The sequence below is a fragment of the Gopherus flavomarginatus genome, chromosome 24 (genome assembly GCF_025201925.1).
Source record: "Gopherus flavomarginatus isolate rGopFla2 chromosome 24, rGopFla2.mat.asm, whole genome shotgun sequence".
In the NCBI taxonomy this organism is placed as follows: Eukaryota; Metazoa; Chordata; order Testudines; family Testudinidae; genus Gopherus; species Gopherus flavomarginatus.
In genome coordinates this window covers 12,664,174-12,680,558 of record NC_066640.1, presented here as the reverse complement: position 1 = coordinate 12,680,558, position 16,385 = coordinate 12,664,174, and the positions used below count along the sequence as shown (strand labels likewise).

Genomic DNA, 16,385 nt, shown 5'->3' with positions numbered 1-16,385 from the left:
TTAGAACTCATTTACAAAACTTTTCTTAAACATTGCATGAATACACTGTCTCATGCTGTAGAATTAGAATTTATAATCCCTATCCCACGATGAGATCTTTTAATTAAATTACATTATAACTCAAACTATTCATTTTTTCCTCAAAAAGCATTTTATGAAATCAATTTTGTAAAATCTAAAACTTTTCTAAAACCTCGATTTTTATCCACCCTGCTTCAACCAAGGCTGACCTTAGCAGCCACTGCTGCTGCTTGCTGGGTGCCAACTGATGACTTGCAGTTTCGACATAACAGGACATGCAATTTCTTGTAGCAATGGGCTACTGGTCTTACCCACCCACCCGCAGTCATCCAGTTCATAGTGGCACCACATAGCACTAGAGATTTTGCTGTGCTGTACATGCTGATGTTGGGACGGGTGACAGGATTTCATGAGTGACTGAACCTAAAGCGCTTTGGCTAAACCACCTTTTTGCTGCACAGTAATGGTGGCTCCATAACCCAAGAGCCCCTATAGGAAATCTGCAAGTGGGTATCCCTACCCGAGCTGGTGATACTGAATGAATGACAGGTTTATTTGTGTAAGCAGGGTCTGAATGAGCTCTCCCCGACAGCTAGTGGTGAGCTGTGGAAAAAGACTTCAGAAGCTGATCTTGTTTGCATGGACACACCCATCCTGCCTAGGTGCTCAGTATGCAGGGCCAGCTCCAGTCACCAGCCGACCAAGCATGTGTGTGGGGCAGTGCTCGGGGTTTGGGGTGTTTTTTTTGTTTGGTTCGGCTGAGGGGTGGGCTTGGGCTGCGTGGCACTCGGGGGGGGGGGCAGTGTTATGGCGGGGCAGCGATTTTTTTTTTTTTTTTTTTTTTTTTTTTTTTTTTTTTTTTTTTGCTTGGGGCTGCAAAAAAGTTAGATCTAGCCCTGTCACTATGATAGGATTGCTTGCAAAATTTTAACCCTTCTGCCAGGTGGCTCCAGCAGCAACAAGGGCCAGATTCAGTGTCTAGGGCTTCCTTTTCACCAATACAACCCAAAACCGGTTCAGTTCTTCCCACCCGCTCCCCCCAGTGACCTGGGCACCTCTAATAGGGAATACTTCCCCTCTCGAAAGCACAGAGTCTGAGTGTAGCAAAAACTTTTAATAAAAGGAGGAAAATAACTCAGCATTAATTTAGGAAAACACTGCAACTAGGGTTCATAAACACAAACCAAGAGCAAAAGCCCCACCCCTAAGTAAGTTACCTCGTGTCCTTTTCCCCTCAGGTTCTTAAGTCCAGCAACCCAAAAGTCCCTTTAACCGACCCATCCCTTCTCTGCACCCCTCCCACTCACAGTTGCTGCCCTTGGCCAGTGCAGCCCCAGACTTCAAAGGTTCATCTCCCACCCTGTGTGGAAGGCAGAGGCGGGTAAAGAGGCACCTTACACGCTGCACTGCTTGGGCACTTGCTCGTCGCCCCAGTGGCTGATTGCCATGCCTCTGGGGGGCTCTGCTCTGGCCCTCTCTGCCAGCCGCCCTAAATTGTAGGCTACCTCTCTAAAAACGCTGCAGGCCGGGGCTGTCAGTTGCCTCTCTTCCTCCCTACCCCTGCACTGGCTACCTTTCATGGGGGCTGAGCCCCCGAGGAATTTGGGACGGCACCTATTCCCCCCTGCTTCATTCCCCTGACCCTCAGGGCCCCGGAGTCTAACATGGTGCCTCAAGGCCTGCCCACGGCTGCTGGGCACAGCACTGCCTGCCCCTCGCCTCCGAATCTCACACCCTTATTGCCACGTGCTGCCCTAATGCAAAGTGCCCAGCCCGTGCCCTGGGGCAGGGCTGGTGCAGCACCGGGGCGCAGGGCGAGAGGCAGGGGCTGCGGTGACAATTCGGGGCGCAGCCCCCGGGGATGTGGGGGGCAGAGAGCGGGCTGGGGGGCGGGGCCTCAGGGGCTGTGGCTGAGTCACGTTTCAGCCCCACCTCCCAGCCCCGGGGTCACAGCCGCCCCAGGCTGCAGCAAGAGGGGCGCGCGCGGCCCCTTTAAGGGAGGGGCGGGGCATATCCTGCAGCGCGGGGCGCCAATGACGTGACGGGGCGGAACCGGAAGTGGGGCCTGCTGCTGAGCTGGAGGGGGCGGGACAGACGGTGGCCGGGAAGGGGTTCGCGGGCAGCGGTCAGGTGAATTTCTGGGTGGGCGCGTCCGTTCTCGGGGGATTTGGGCGGAGATATACGGTACGAATGGGGGGCTTGGAGGCGGGGATATACAGTAGGAGTGGGGGTGAGAAAGGGGGCAGGGGATGGGGGCAGGGGGTCTATGGTACGAGTGGGGGGCTTGGGGGCAGGGATATACGGTAGGAGTGGGGGTGAGAATGGGGGCAGGGGATGGGGGCAGGGGGTCTATGGTACGAGTGGGGGGCTTGGAGGCGGGGATATACAGTAGGAGTGGGGGTGAGAAAGGGGGCAGGGGATGGGGAGCAGGGGGTCTATGGTACGAGTGGGGGGCTTGGGGGCAAGGATATACGGTAGGAGTGGGGGTGAGAATGGGGGGAGCAGGGGGTCTATGGTATGAGCAGGGAGTTGGAAGGGATATACGGTATGAAGGGTGGGTGGGAATGGGGAGCAGGGGGTATATGGTACGAGTGGGGGGCTTGGGGGCAGGGATATACAGTAGGAGTGGGGGTGAGAAAGGGGGCAGGGGATGGGGAGCAGGGTGTCTATGGTACGAATGGGGGGCTTGGGGGCAGGGATATACGGTACGAGCGGGGGTGGGAAAGGGGGCAGGGGATGGGGAGCAGGGGGTCTATGGTATGAGCAGGGAGTTGGAAGGGATATACGGTATGAAGGGTGGGTGGGAATGGGGAGCAGGGGGTCTATGGTACGAGTGGGGGGCTTGGGGGCAGGGATATACGGTAGGAGTAGGGGTGAGAATGGGGGCAGGGGATGGGGAGCAGGGGGTCTATGGTATGAGCAGGGAGTTGGAAGGGATATACGGTATGAAGGGTGGGTGGGAATGGGGAGCAGGGGGTATATGGTACGAGTGGGGGGCTTGGGGGCAGGGATATACAGTAGGAGTGGGGGTGAGAATGGGAGCAGGGGATGGGGAGCAGGGGGTCTATGGTATGAGCAGGGAGTTGGAAGGGATATACGGTATGAAGGGTGGGTGGGAATGGGGAGCAGGGGGTATATGGTACGAGTGGGGGGCTTGGGGGCAGGGATATACGGTAGGAGCGGGGGTGAGAAAGGGGACAGGGGATGGGGGGTAGGAGGTCTATGGTATGAGCAGGGAGTTGGAAGGGATATACAGTATGAAGGGTGGGTGGGAATGGGGAGCAGGGGGTCTATGGTACGAATGGGGGGCTTGGGGGCAAGGATATACGGTAGGAGTGGGGGTGAGAATGGGGGCAGGGGATGGGGAGCAGGGGGTCTATGGTATGAGCAGGGAGTTGGAAGGGATATACGGTATGAGGGGTGGGTGGGAATGGGGAGCAGGGGGTATATGGTACGAGTGGGGGGCTTGGGGGCAGGGATATACAGTAGGAGTGGGGGTGAGAAAGGGGGCAGGGGATGGGGAGCAGGGGGTCTATGGTATGAGCAGGGAGTTGGAAGGGATATACGGTATGAAGGGTGGGTGGGAATGGGGAGCAGGGGGTATATGGTACGAGTGGGGGGCTTGGGGGCAGGGATATACGGTAGGAGTAGGGGTGAGAATGGGGGTGGGGGATATGCAGTACGAGCAGGGGTGGGTGGGAAAGGGGGCATGGGATATATGATATGAGCAGGGGGTATAGGAATAGGGGCATGGGATATACAGTGTGCGTTGTGGGGGCTGGGATAAAGGGTGTATATCCAGTCATGGGTGGCAGCAGCATTATCTCAGCAGGCAGGAAAGTCACTGACTCCTTAGTCTCTTCCTGCCCACTCCAGGATGCCCATTTATGAGGCAGGAGAGTTATGAGCTCGAAAGGCAAGAAGCGGGTGGTTCTGCCGACCCGGCCTGAACCACCCAGCGTGGAACAGATCCTTGAGGATGTCAGGAGCACCCAGCCATCCGATCCCATGTTTGTCCTTATAGCAGAGTCCAATAAAGGTAGGAGAATGCATCCCAGATCTTTGCCTCAGGCATCTCCATGATCCAGTCTGTATGAAATCTACCAGATGATGGGAGCCTGTCTCTGTCCACTCCTATCCTACCTATCAATTATAAAAACTCTGTCAGCGAGCATTGCACAAATTAGCCCTGAAAGTTGCTGCCATCTTGCCAGTTTGCTGGCTCGGGGGACATGAATTGCTGGGTCTCAGTCCCGTTCTTGGGGGACACCTCTTTATAGTCCAAAATCCACAGCTGTGATTGCTGCTTTTGTTGACAGTTTCTTCAGGGAAGTCATAGACTCCATGGGGCCTCGAGACTGATCTTCCCTTTCACCTGTACAGGTGTCCTCCCCTGTTCATAAGTAAGGCGCGTTGGTCAGAGCATGGTAGGGAAACATCCCCTGCCGCTACCTGTGCTGTGACAGTTTTGAGACTATAAACAGACCTGAAGGTGCGTCTGATGTGAAATGCAGCAAAGAGTCCTGTGGCACCTGATAGACTAACAGACGTATCGGAGCATGAGCTTTCGTGGGTGAATACCCACTTCATCGGATGCATCCAATACGTCTGTTAGTCTATAAGGTGCCACAGGACTCTTTGCTGCTTTTACAGATCCAGACTAACACGGCTACCCCTCTGATACTTGATCTGAAATGTAACTTAGCTTTACATGAAGAGATTACTACCCCGTTTTAAATGCATGTTATTCTCTGTCTTTTCCTCCCGCATTTCCCCTCCCCAGACTTGCCAGCCCCTAGGAAGGAGGAGGAGTCTGAAGTGAAGAGCGAGCACCTGTACCAACAGAGTCATTCTTACGTAGAGATGAACCACCGGCTGCAGAAGGCCTGCAGTCTGCTGAAGGAGAAGTGCGAAGAGCTGAAGAAGATGGGCGCGACTTTGGAACAGAATATCGTGGAAATTAAGGAAAAGGCCTTGTGAGGTTGTCTGGCCTCTCTGGAATGCCGAGACATTGGGAGCAGAGACAAAAAGCTGGCCCAGAAGGGTTTGCGCTCGACAGTAAAAAGCCCCACCTCCTAGTCCTGACGCACTTCTCAATGTGCTTTCAACTTTCACAGACGTCCCCAGAGTGGCTTCTTGTTTCTATATCCAAACCATAGGGCCAGAAAGCCACCCAGCCAGGTAACCCCGGTGTGCACTTTGATTTAATGGAAGATCTGGCACTGCTGCATCTTGCCTGGAATCTCCAAGAACCCACCAAGCCTCATGAATGCAGGTTCACAAGAGTAGCCCCTCATGCTCATTGGAAATGCTAGGGGGTATGTGAGGGGGGGGTTCATCTTTAAAGCTAAAAATGCTACAGGATTTGCCTCCGTAACCCCTTCCCAATGAACAACCCTGATCTCATTGCTCATGTTCGGAAGGGACTCTTGGACCAGGTGTTTCACTGAGCCATTAGGAGAACCTGATGCCAATTTCCAAATGGCAAGCTTAAACCTGACCTGGCTGGGGTAAGCGTGGGCTCCAGGCAGCTGCTGGCTTTTCGTAAGCTGCGTGTCACCGTCTCAGGTGCCCATGGTGACTGTTGGCATGACGTCCCCCTCGCCCTCCAGGTTTACCTACGACTTCTCCATCTGGTACTGCCTTCGTGACGACAATATTGCTTCCTGCATCTCCATGTTGCTGAAAAAGCAAGGCCTCCAGGGTTATGATGAGCACCAGGACCAAGTGGCAGGGACGTCCATCCTCATGACGGCCGCCGAGGTCATCCAAGCTAGCAGGGTCGCTATCGTCATCTTGTCGGCCAGCTCGCTGGACGACCCCTGGTGTCAGCGCGTCGTGGAGTGGAACCTGCATCATGTGATAGAGCAGGAGGGGACAAAGATGATCCCGGTTTACGTGGACGTGGAAAAAGAGCAGGTGCCTCTGGTTTTAAGGCATCTTAACGAACTCGACTACAGAAACAAATTCTTCGAGCGGAGGCTGCTGGAGAGCTTGAAAAGCATCATACCTCCAGCTGGCCGAGTGAGGGCTGGGCGCCCCTCCAAAGCGACCGTTGCCAAAAGCAGAGCCAGCCGATAGCACTGGGACTTAGCAGCAGCAGCACTGCTGCTGCATGGAGAAACTGAGCCCCGGGGACTTTGGCTTTGGTTGATTCCTGCCAGGAGTGATGCAGCATGTCTTGCCTTGTTCATTTGGCATCCGGGGTTTGCTGTGGGCCCCGTTGCAGTGTTGGCAGTGAACTAATCTGCTTGGCTTTGCACCTAGACTCGACGGTGAGAAGACTTAGAAAATAAAGTTGTTGCTGGTGGGAGTTTGCTATTAAAATGCACTGGGAATCTATATGGAATGTGATCCAAGGCTGCTCATAAATTCCATTATTTAATAAGCTCTTATTAAAATCCAGTCCTCAGAAAACTGAACGGCCGAGTCTTTGTTATGAGAGGGGCTGAGTAGGGATCAGATCAGGTCCTGCTGGGAGTCAATAATGAGCTGTATTCTCAGCTCTGACCCTGGCACCCCCTAACCCCACCCAGCTTTTCACTGGCTGTGTCTGCCCTGGTAACTAACTGGTCATCTCCCAAGGTTTTGCTACATTGATGCAGCTCACACTAGACCCCTGAGAGCCCTGTCTGCACTAGCCGTTCCCAGTGCAGATAGCAACAGATGACGATGTCCCTAAAACTGCTGGAGTAAAGTAGCCCTGTGCCTCAGTTTCTTTCCATCTGTGAAATGGGTGTAACAATGCTTGCCTGTTTTGAAGGGGAGGGGGAGTTGTGAGCACTAGTTAAAGTCTGTGATTTCTTTGGAAGTCATAATAACCCCTTGTCCTTATTTAGTGCTTTTCAGCGCCAGAGCTCAAAGCGCTTTACAAAGGTCAGTCTCATCCCCATCTTGTAGATGGGGAAACTGAGGCACATGGATGGGGTGTGACTTGCCCAAGGACACAACTAGCATGCTAGTGGAAGAGCTGGAGATAGAATTTAGGTATCTGGAGACCCAGCTCCTTGTTCTGTCCACTAGCTAAGTACCATGGACCTAAAAACCCAGAGAGAAGCCCGAGCACTTTTCTTCAGGTCTGTGCTAGCACCTGGGTGTTGGCTCCACCCCAATTTGCTCATTGGGATGTTGTGCTCCCGGCAGTTAAGACACTTCAGTGAGCATTGGGTGGTTAAGATCTTGGTTTTACGTCCCAGAAAGAGCAGCAGAACTCCGGGAGAGGAATGGTTTTATTACATGCTACAAGCCCCAGCAGATCTTGTTGCACGGGCTGGGTGCCGGGGAGGCGGTCAAAGGGGCATGTTGCAGTCGATCACATAAGTGGTTGCGAAAATGAAGGTAGCGGCGTATCTCTTTATCGTGACAAGGTCCAGGGCTGTGCAGTGGCTGAGAGCTGGTGCATGGGTGTGACAGGGTGACGGGGTTTGGGCGATGGGACTCTACGCTACAAACCTAGCTGGATCAGGGGAATGGTTCCAGCTTTGTAATCATGTTTGTGCCTAAAGATGTGCCCCTGAGCGCCGACTGCAATAGAGAGGGAGTTAAAAGTGGCTGGAAACGGCAGGGGAGCAGTTTACGTCTCTAATGTCAGGGCGTGTAGGGCGTGTGTGTGGGGGAGGTGCTGTTGCAGGGTAGAATGTCACAGAGGTGTCGGAATCTGGCCCCAAAGCATTCAGGAAGCATGTCGTGTATTAGGCTTGTTTTTACACACTCACTCTTAGGGCTGAGTTCCTGTTTTTCTGGGGGTAGCGAGGTGAGCACATGCTGTGTAGCAGCTCCTCTCCCTGCCGATAGCCTTGGCGTGTTTCAGCTGTTGGCACTCAGCTTCTGCCTCCCTCTGAAACATCTCCCAGCCCCAGCATGGCAACACTTTGCTTCCAGTGCCATCCAGTTTTCACAAGCAGTGAAGAAAGGCCCTACCTTGGCCGTGGGAGCAACAGCCTTTGTTCTGTAGACCTCACCCTCCGCCTCCCGAGAGCCCTTTCTCCCACTGCTGAAGAGGAGATGTGAATGCGCTCGGAAGGAGCGGGGTATATAACTACGAGCGGAAATCCCCCCCGGCAGAAGCGGTGGGGGCGCCAACGTCTGCAGACGGCTCAGCGTGGCGGCAGCATGAAGGCAGATGGGCAATTGCTTTTCCTGGTGCTGCTGTTCCTCCCCATTGGGAAGGCTGGTGAGTGGGTGGTCGCGTGGTGCTAGGGAGTGGCAGGGTCGCGTGGTGCTGGGGAGTGGCAGGGTGTCCCAGTGGATAGGAGCACGGGGGTGGGAATCTGGAAGGCTGGATTTTATTCCTGACTCTGCCCCTAATTTGAGTGGGCTCAGCTGAGCCACTTCTCTCTCTCTGCCTCAGTTCCCCTATTGGTGAAGGACTTTGCCTTTTTCGGAAGCATCCAGTATCAGCAGCTGCTGGAGCCAGGCCTCTGGACGTGATGGGTCAATAGACTGATGGTTTAAAGTGGCTGGGGGGGAGTCCAGGGCTTTTGAGTCATACTCCAATGCCCTGCCCACTGGACTGCAGCTAGCTACCTCCAGGCTTCAGGGCTTACACACCCAAGGGCACAGTTGGAGCAGCTGGAACATGGATCGGTTCCAGCCTGGTAGTGCTGGGATTCAAACACACCTCCCTTTCCAGGGTTTGGGGTGAGAATTGTCCCCTGCATCCGCCTTGCTCCCCAGTCCCCATGCACTGGGCCACGGCGTGCTATTTCTTTGCAGCAGGCCAGCTCCAGTCTTCGATCATTGGAGGACGCGAAGCGTTGCCTCACTCCAGGCCCTACATGGTGTCTATCCACATAAGAGGCATTCCCACCTGCGGGGGAGTCCTAGTCCACGCATGCTGGGTGCTGACGGCTGCGCACTGCCACGCCGACCTGTGAGTACAGAACCCACCCCTGGCTGGTGGGTTCCTGCAGATTAGGGCCAGAGGAGTAGGCTCCCAGTTTGGCTGGGGGGAGCAGGGGTTGCTCTGCTGTTACAGGGGCAAATAGTGAAATCTGGATTTAAGAAATGCCAGAGGAAAAGCCTTGATGCCAGGCCAGAGGGGAAAGGGGCCGTTATTTACCGAACACCTGTCGGAATCTCACCAACCAGTAGAGTAGCAAACTAGGAACCCTGAAGGTTATTCAGCTAGGCAGGTGCACAGGGTCGGGGTTGGTCATGAGTTGTAAATGGGAGGGGGGGTTGAATGCAATTGGGTTCTTTCTTCAGCTCCTCCGTGACTTTGGGTGAACCAGATAGGTCCCCTTTGAAAAATGTGGCTTCTGATTTGGGGTCTGAGGGCTTGATTTTCAGAGGTGGCTGAGCGTCTCCAGCTCCCCTGAAGCCCACTGGGGTTGTGGGCACTCAACCTCTCTCAGAAGAATCTGGCCCAAAGGTGTGTCATGGGCTGGGCACCCCAAATCATAGGCCTTTTTTTTTTTTTTTTTTAAAGTGGCCTGAATGGCCCTGACCCTCAGAGGTATTTGGGCACCTAACTTCCAGTGGAAATTAGACACCTAAATACTTTTGAAGAATCTGGGCCAACGTGCCTCCCTCTGCATTCCCAGACACTTGCTCAGCTCATGGGAGGCGTCTGCCTGCAGAGCCCGTCTGCCCTCAGCACACCAGGAGGATCAGTGGTTGGGCCAGTGTCACTGGGGTCATGAGTCAAGAGCTGGGGGAATGTGCTCCACCAGAAAGCCGACTTGCTCCTCTGACTGCAGGCTTAGCTTTGTGCCTCCCCAATGGGGTGTTTCCACTGGGATAGCCGAGTGTCTGCAGGGAGGGTGCTAATGCTAGAGAGGGTTTCTTTTTGTGTCTCAGGATTAAGGGTCCCATCAGGGTGATGGTGGGTCTTCATTGGCAGTCCAGGAGAAATGCCCGAGTGCAGGTCTTCACTGTCGCAAAGTTTGTCCCGCATCCTTCCTACAACCGCACAACCATGGCAAATGACATCATGCTGCTCAAGGTACATGGGCTTGCTAGGAAGGCATGGGCACCAGTTGTTCTGGCTTCTGCTTCAGGGGACCCGTCCTACAAGGCAGCAGCGTCTGAGCATGTGGCTAGAGCAGTGGAGTGGGTTCAAATGCTGGCTGTTCCTGTTGTTTGGTCTTGGGCAGGTTGTGTTGCTGCTGTCTGCCTCAGTTTCCCCATCTGTAAAATAGAGGTAGTAATAGTCCCTAGCTCTTATCAGTGGATCTCAAAGCACTTTACAAAGGAGAACAGAGTTGTCATCCTCCTTTTACATATGGGGAAACTGAGGCACACGGTGGGGAAAAGTGACTTGCCTGAGGTCACCCAGTGGGTCAGTGGCAGAGGCAGGACTAGAATGCAGCTGTCCTGAGTCCCAACCAGGGCTCTAGCTGCTAGGCCACGCTGCTAACCAATCAGTATTTCCTTTGTGAATGGAAAACACTGTGTTAGGACCCTCAGAGGCAAGCCAGGGCATTCAGCACTGCGTAGGATTTACTCCTTCCTTTGTTCCTCCATCTCAGGGTAGGGGGAAGGTTGAGTGGGGTGAAGCTGCGATGGGGAGGAGCGGGGGGGGGGGTGTCTCTCTCTCTCTCTGGAGGCCTCTCCTGCTGCAGCTAGAAAGGTGAGATTCAGAAGTGACAAACTGCCTAACCCTTACAGGAAATCTTTAACGCGAGCAGTGCTCTCTAGCCAGCCTTGAGTCATTCTCAGCTCACACCCTCGCCTCTGAGGTGCTGGTAGGTCTGCAGCCTTGCCTTGCTTTCGCTGACGGATAAAGTATTTCCCGGAGTCTGGCCTCTTTAACAGAGCAAAGGATGCTTCCCTTTGTCCCTCACCTGCTTCCCAACAGCTAGGAAGTCTCATTCCTCCCACCCCTTTCCGCCATCCCTCGGCTTCTGGGCCTGCACAGTTTCCTCTAGGGCCAGACTAGAGGCTTGGCCTCTCAGAAAGCAGCCTAGAAGGTGCAGCCTGGCAGAGTCTGTCCCCAAGGCCTGACCTTGGCTTTCGCTCCTGCCTGCAGCTGGACAGGAAGGTGGTTTGGAACAAGGAGACGAGCCTTCTCCCGCTGTCCAAGAGGAATCCGACCCCGGGGACCCCGTGCAGCGTGGCTGGCTGGGGGAGGTTCAGAGAGGGAAGCAAATATTCCCCCGTCTTGCGTGAACTCGATGTCAAGGTGATGGACATCAGGATGTGCAACAACAGCCGGTACTGGCATGGCGAGGTCACCAGCACCATGATGTGCATCGAAGGGATTGAGAAAGGCTCTGCCCCTTGCAAGGTGATGGCTTAACAGCAACGCTGGTCTAGAACGGGCTGATGGGGGAGAGTCCCCAGCTGGCTGTGTACAAAGGGGATGGCCTCGTTGCCAGGCCTGCGTGCTTAGCTGCCTGTTCTCGAGCATGCATGGAGATGGCAGGATCCTACAAGGGTGCCCCAGACCTAGCTAAGATACTAAAGAACCCTGGGGAACATGACTAGGGTGACCAGATGTCCTGATTTTATAGGGACAGTCCCGATTTTGGGGTCTTATATAGGTTCCTATTCCCTACCACCCACGTCCCAATTTTTCATATTTGCTATCTGGTCACCCTAGAACATGACAGACACTGACAGGCACAGGCGCCGACTTGCTGAGTTCCCTGGGAGTGCTCGCTCCCTGCTCTGCCCGAGACCCTGCCCCCAATCCACCCCTGCCCCTTCCCCAAGCATGCCCTGCCCTCACTCTGCCTCGTCCTGCTCCCCATCCCACCCAGCATCTGCTGCTGATCAGCAGCGGGCAGGGGGAGGAGCTGATTGGCAAGGCCCACCGCGGGGTGCTGAGCACCCTCTGGTTTTTTTTTTTCCATGGGTGCACCAACCCCGGAGCACCCACGGAGGCAGCACCTTTGCTGACAGGGATGCCAGGGGGTCTGGCCACGTGTTCTCCCTGGGAATTGTGTCCAATTTTCCATCTCTGAGGCTTTGATCCTTTTTGGCAGGCGAGGATAATGAGGTGCAGGGAGCTGCTGGCCAGGGTCTCCCCAGTCCTTTGGAGCCCTTGATGGTGGGCTTGGCAGAGAGGCTAAAGACGGAATGGGCCATGGTCAGAGCTCAGCTCCGCTGGGGCACGTGTGTGGGACACTCGCCCTACTCTGCACCCACTCTGTGGAGAGAGGACTCCAGTCTCCAGGGCTGTCAGTCAGGCCCCTTTCACCAGCACAGGATTTGGCCCAAGCTGTTGGTTAGCTCCAGTCCTAGGACAACCTTCAGGCCTGCCCCGTGCAATGTGCCCCACTGCCTCTCAACTCTCTGTTGCTTGGTGCTACCGCCTCTGTGCCCACCCCTGGGCCCTGCCATGCTCCTGACCCTCACTCCCAATGCTGTGTGGGGCCCTCCCAGGCTAACAGACGCTGTGAACTCTGTGCTGTTGCAGGGTGATTCCGGGGGCCCTGTGGTGTGTGGAAAGAAAGCGGAGGTAGCCGGCGTGATGTCCTTCGTAGGCAAAAGCTGCGTCGATGTGTTCAAACCGCCCGTCGCAACGGCTGTCTTTAAATACAAGACGTGGATCAAAAAATATCTACGCTAGGGCCGAGACCTGTGACTGCAGCATCATCTGTAAGCTTGCCTGTCCGTCCCCTCTGCCGTGTAGTGACCCCTCCTCGCTTCCCTACGCTGCCCAGCTTAGAGATCAGCTCACTCACCCAGCCACGTGTGCCTCATCCATCCATCCGGGCACTGCTGGTGCAAACCCCCGCCCCCTACCTCCCTTGCCTACCTGTTCTCTTACAGAGGCTTCAGCTCTGTCCTCTCTCTCAGGAAACTGTCCGCCTGCATCCCTGTGTCACGCTTTCTGCTGCTGATTTGAAATAAAAGTGAAACCTCACCTGGTCCTAGATGGTGGTGGTGTGTGTATGTCTGCGTCTTGGGGGTATCACACTGTGGTTGCCCCGGCTCCAGCTGACACCACAGCTGTGTCTTGTAACTAAGCTGAAGTCTTGGCCAGACCAACTCGGTGTTGGAAATTGGAGCTGGGGGAAGGAACAGCTGGGTGGTGCGCAGCTTCCCTGCCCTGAGAGGCACTTGCTGCCTCCTGTAGCGATTACAGAGAGGCAGGAGCCTCTAAGCATTCCCCACATCACCTCCCCAGGCGGGGCGCATCTATGCTACCTGGAGAAGCCCAGCTAGCCCTCAAGATATGCTACACAACCACTGTGTATGGTACGTGGGACACTGGCTATGTTCAAATCTCAGGTTTTCCCAGCTCTGTGCATGGTCTCTCTGGGCAGAGTATCTGAGAGCCTGGTGTGAGTGGTTGGTATTATCCCTGTTTTATGGCTGGGGAAACTGAGGCACGGAAAGGGGGTGGTGGTGTCTGTGTTAAAGTTGGGAATTAAACTCAGATCTTCAAGCCAGTGCCTTAACCCTAAACCCCCCTCCCTCTGGTGAGCAGGATGCTGTGCCTGTGAATCAGCAACTCCTCAAGCCAGCAGAGGAACCAACCACCTCTGGTTATTAAATGAAAACTGCTCCCCAGTCCCTGCTGGCTCTCTCCTCCCCATTCCACCCTGACCACCATTTCCAACTGGCCATGCAGTCCTTATTAGCAGGGTGGAAAATAAAGAGAACTGCTTCCTCGTTATACAGCTTTAATTTTAATACTGTCCAGTGCCCCAGTAAAATAACATCCTTAGTACGTACAGACAGCAGGTGAGGGGTGGGGGAAGAAACCAGTAGCAAAGAACAGGACGGCTCAACACCCAGCACGACAGAAGAGGATGGAAGCTGAGGGTAACTGTTAGGGGCTGCTAGGCTAACAGAAAGCACAGCTGGGGGGAGATTGTATTTTAAAGTTAAACAAATAGTTACTGCAAAAATGGTGAGGTAATGCAGGTGTCCCCTGTTACTACAGGTGTGTTGTACCCTGAATTAATTACAGCATTCGGACTGGATGGTGTGTGTGGCTCCTAAGGGGGGAGGGCTCAGGTGCTTTGGAGAGACAAGACCTTTGCTTGTTTAATACCCATCGCTGCAGCCCCATGGTTGGCTGGGACTTTGCCACCATGCCAAGGCTGAACCGACTCCTGCGGCTCTGAGTTTGCCACCACAAAGGCCTCCCACTGGGTTGTGTGAGTGGTGATGTCCCCGAGAGTGAGGTGCTGTGGGCCCCACACAGCAGGAGGGGGCGGGTTGCCCCCATGTTACAGCACAACCCTTTGGGGAGCGATGCAGGGGCCGTGTAACCACGCAGCTGCCATCCCTGCAGGGAGGAGAGAAACGGCTAGAATTGCGGGGGAGCCAGCTTCTCTGCAAGGGGATCAAGGCTGTTGAGTGCCACAGCTGGGGTTGGTGTGGGCACATGGGGGCCAGCAGCTGCTGGTTGAGGCCTGGGGCCAGCAGGTGTTTGGAAGGGGCAAGGCGGGCAGGAGGAAGGTAGAAATGTTCAAGCCACGAGGTGGGTGCTGAGGCTGGAAAACCCACCTGCCCCAGCACCCTTCCCTTGAGATCAAGGAGCACAAGCCCCATCAGGAGCTAAAGTCCCACCTCTAGCCAGTGCAGCAGTTGGTGGATTGCAGCACAGCGCCTCACTGCTGCAAGGGGTAGGGCCCTGTCCAGCCTGTGCCAAGGGGCTGCCCCTGTCAGCTGCAGGCCAGGCCCCACAAAGGTAAGGTGCCCCCCCACCCTCTCCAGCAGCCTCATTCTGCTGCCACTTCATTTTTGTAACACAAGAGTTGCAACGTATGTGACTTGAGCCCCTTCCAAAGCGAATTAACCCACCGCTCCCCAGGGAGAGGGACGCAGGAGCGTTAGCCTGTGTCCAGATAGGGAGGCAGGTGGGGGGGGCAAAGCAAGGCCTTGTTCAGGGCAAGAAGCAGGCCCCACTGTGCTCTTTTTTGGCAGCCTGGGTCGTCACTCAAAACCATGCAAAGCCAAGGGGGAAACCGCTGTGGTTCCAACGTTGTGGCATTTCACACCCAGTGTGCATGGATGGAAATCACCACAGTAGCCCTGAGCCAGCCAACCCCAACCCTGAGGTGGTTTTTCGCTGTGTAGCTTTGAAGAGCAGGGCCTGGCTGACAAGGCTAGCAGGCAGGATTCGAGCTGGGGCACTGGCTAGAGAGGAGCCAAGACCCCCAACGCCTACACGTCCCCTGCTCGCACACTGGGTGCGGACAACATGAAGAAAAAAGCGTGAGGCCCCATACGCAGGCCAGGCCTCCACTATCAGCACTGCTTCAAAATGCCCAGAGAAAGGAGGGAACTTCCCGCTGCAGGATGTACTTAGCAGCTGCTGAGAGAGAAGGGGGTGCAGGCTGGCCCTCCCAAACCCTCCTGACCTCACACAGCCCATCTAAGGTGGGGGCTGTGACTTGGTGGATTTAGTCCAGTTCTTAGTGGCCCCATCTCCACCCCATAAAAACCATTCCTGGCCCTGATCGGCGCCACCACAAGCAGGGCTGAATAAGGCCCATCTGCCAGGCTGCCTGTCCACTCAGGCACATGGGATGGGTGATGCCCAGCCACTGCCCTAATCTGTGATCGACCGGAGCCTTTCAGCTACAGCGCTGTCCTTTCGCCAAGCCTAGAGTCACTATGACCCATCTGTATTTTGAATGGCCTATAAGGCTCTGCCTAGCACCTGAAAGCAATGTCAGAGGCTTAGTAGCGTGGATGGGGAAGGGTTTTTCCATGAAAAAGTTCAAAAGAAACAATATTTTGCAGCCCTTATTGGTGACGCATTGGCCATTTTCAGTCCCGTTTTTCTGTTTTGAGAGGTTTTTAATCAAAAACTGAAATTTTGTTGGGGGAGGGGATTTCTGTTGAAAAACTGGAAATTTGGCACCTTGAGGACTTAAAATGTAGGGGCCAAGGGCCTTTCATGCAGCTCCAAAATGGGGCAGTTAGATGCACACGTCCCCTTTGTGAATGCCAGCCTCTCACTCCGGACTAAAAATGTTGCTGAGCTTGCCCCACTTCCAAAGTCAATAGAGCTGCCCCACATGGAGGTCTTCTTGAATAGCCGTTGCTGAGTTGCTCCAGGTTTAGAGAAGCCCTTGTGCTCCTAAACCACTTAGACACTTTTGAAAATGTCCCCACCCCCCACTGTTTGAGTACCTTGTACAACTCTCACTCTCCATTGGAGCTGGTACGTATCTGACTCTGACCCCCCTCCCCCCAATTACCATATCACCTGGGTAACTTACCACCTTTAATCCTCATAACCTCCCTGGGAGGCAGGGCTATGTCCTTATTTTACAGATGGGGAAGTGAGGCACATGGAGGGCCAAGGTCACCCAGGGAGTCTGTGGCAGAACAAGTCCTTGATGCCAGCTCTCCACAGTCCTAAGCTAGAGCCATTCTGCCGGCCTTTCCACCTAAGGCTGCAACAGCTCTGGTAGCTCTGCTCTGGCCTTGTTCCAACCTGCACTCTCCTA

General features: G+C 54.7%; 2 protein-coding genes across 7 annotated transcripts; both read left to right on the top strand.

The window, feature by feature from the left end:
* The first annotated feature begins 2,068 nt into the window (after positions 1-2,068).
* On the top strand, positions 2,069-6,443 carry C24H19orf25 (chromosome 24 C19orf25 homolog). The gene is made up of 3 exons (XM_050933970.1): positions 2,069-2,151; positions 3,898-4,060; positions 4,805-6,443. Exons 2-3 carry the CDS (start codon positions 3,925-3,927, stop codon positions 4,999-5,001), a joined length of 333 nt encoding a protein of 110 aa, XP_050789927.1. The 5' UTR covers positions 2,069-2,151; positions 3,898-3,924; the 3' UTR covers positions 5,002-6,443.
* Positions 6,202-12,840, top strand: LOC127040132 (granzyme M-like). Of its 6 annotated transcripts, XM_050933942.1 has the most exons (7): positions 6,202-6,296; positions 7,875-8,194; positions 8,737-8,893; positions 9,823-9,967; positions 10,994-11,251; positions 12,386-12,567; positions 12,769-12,840. In XM_050933942.1, the coding sequence occupies exons 2-6, from the start codon at positions 8,032-8,034 to the stop codon at positions 12,536-12,538; spliced, it is 876 nt and encodes a 291-aa protein (XP_050789899.1). In that variant the 5' UTR covers positions 6,202-6,296; positions 7,875-8,031; the 3' UTR covers positions 12,539-12,567; positions 12,769-12,840. The 6 variants fall into 6 exon arrangements, with proteins under 6 accessions (XP_050789899.1, XP_050789896.1, XP_050789900.1 ...); XM_050933939.1 differs by having other exon boundaries at positions 7,903-8,194; positions 12,386-12,840; XM_050933943.1 differs by having other exon boundaries at positions 8,740-8,893; positions 12,386-12,840.
* The last annotated feature ends 3,545 nt before the right edge of the window (positions 12,841-16,385 follow it).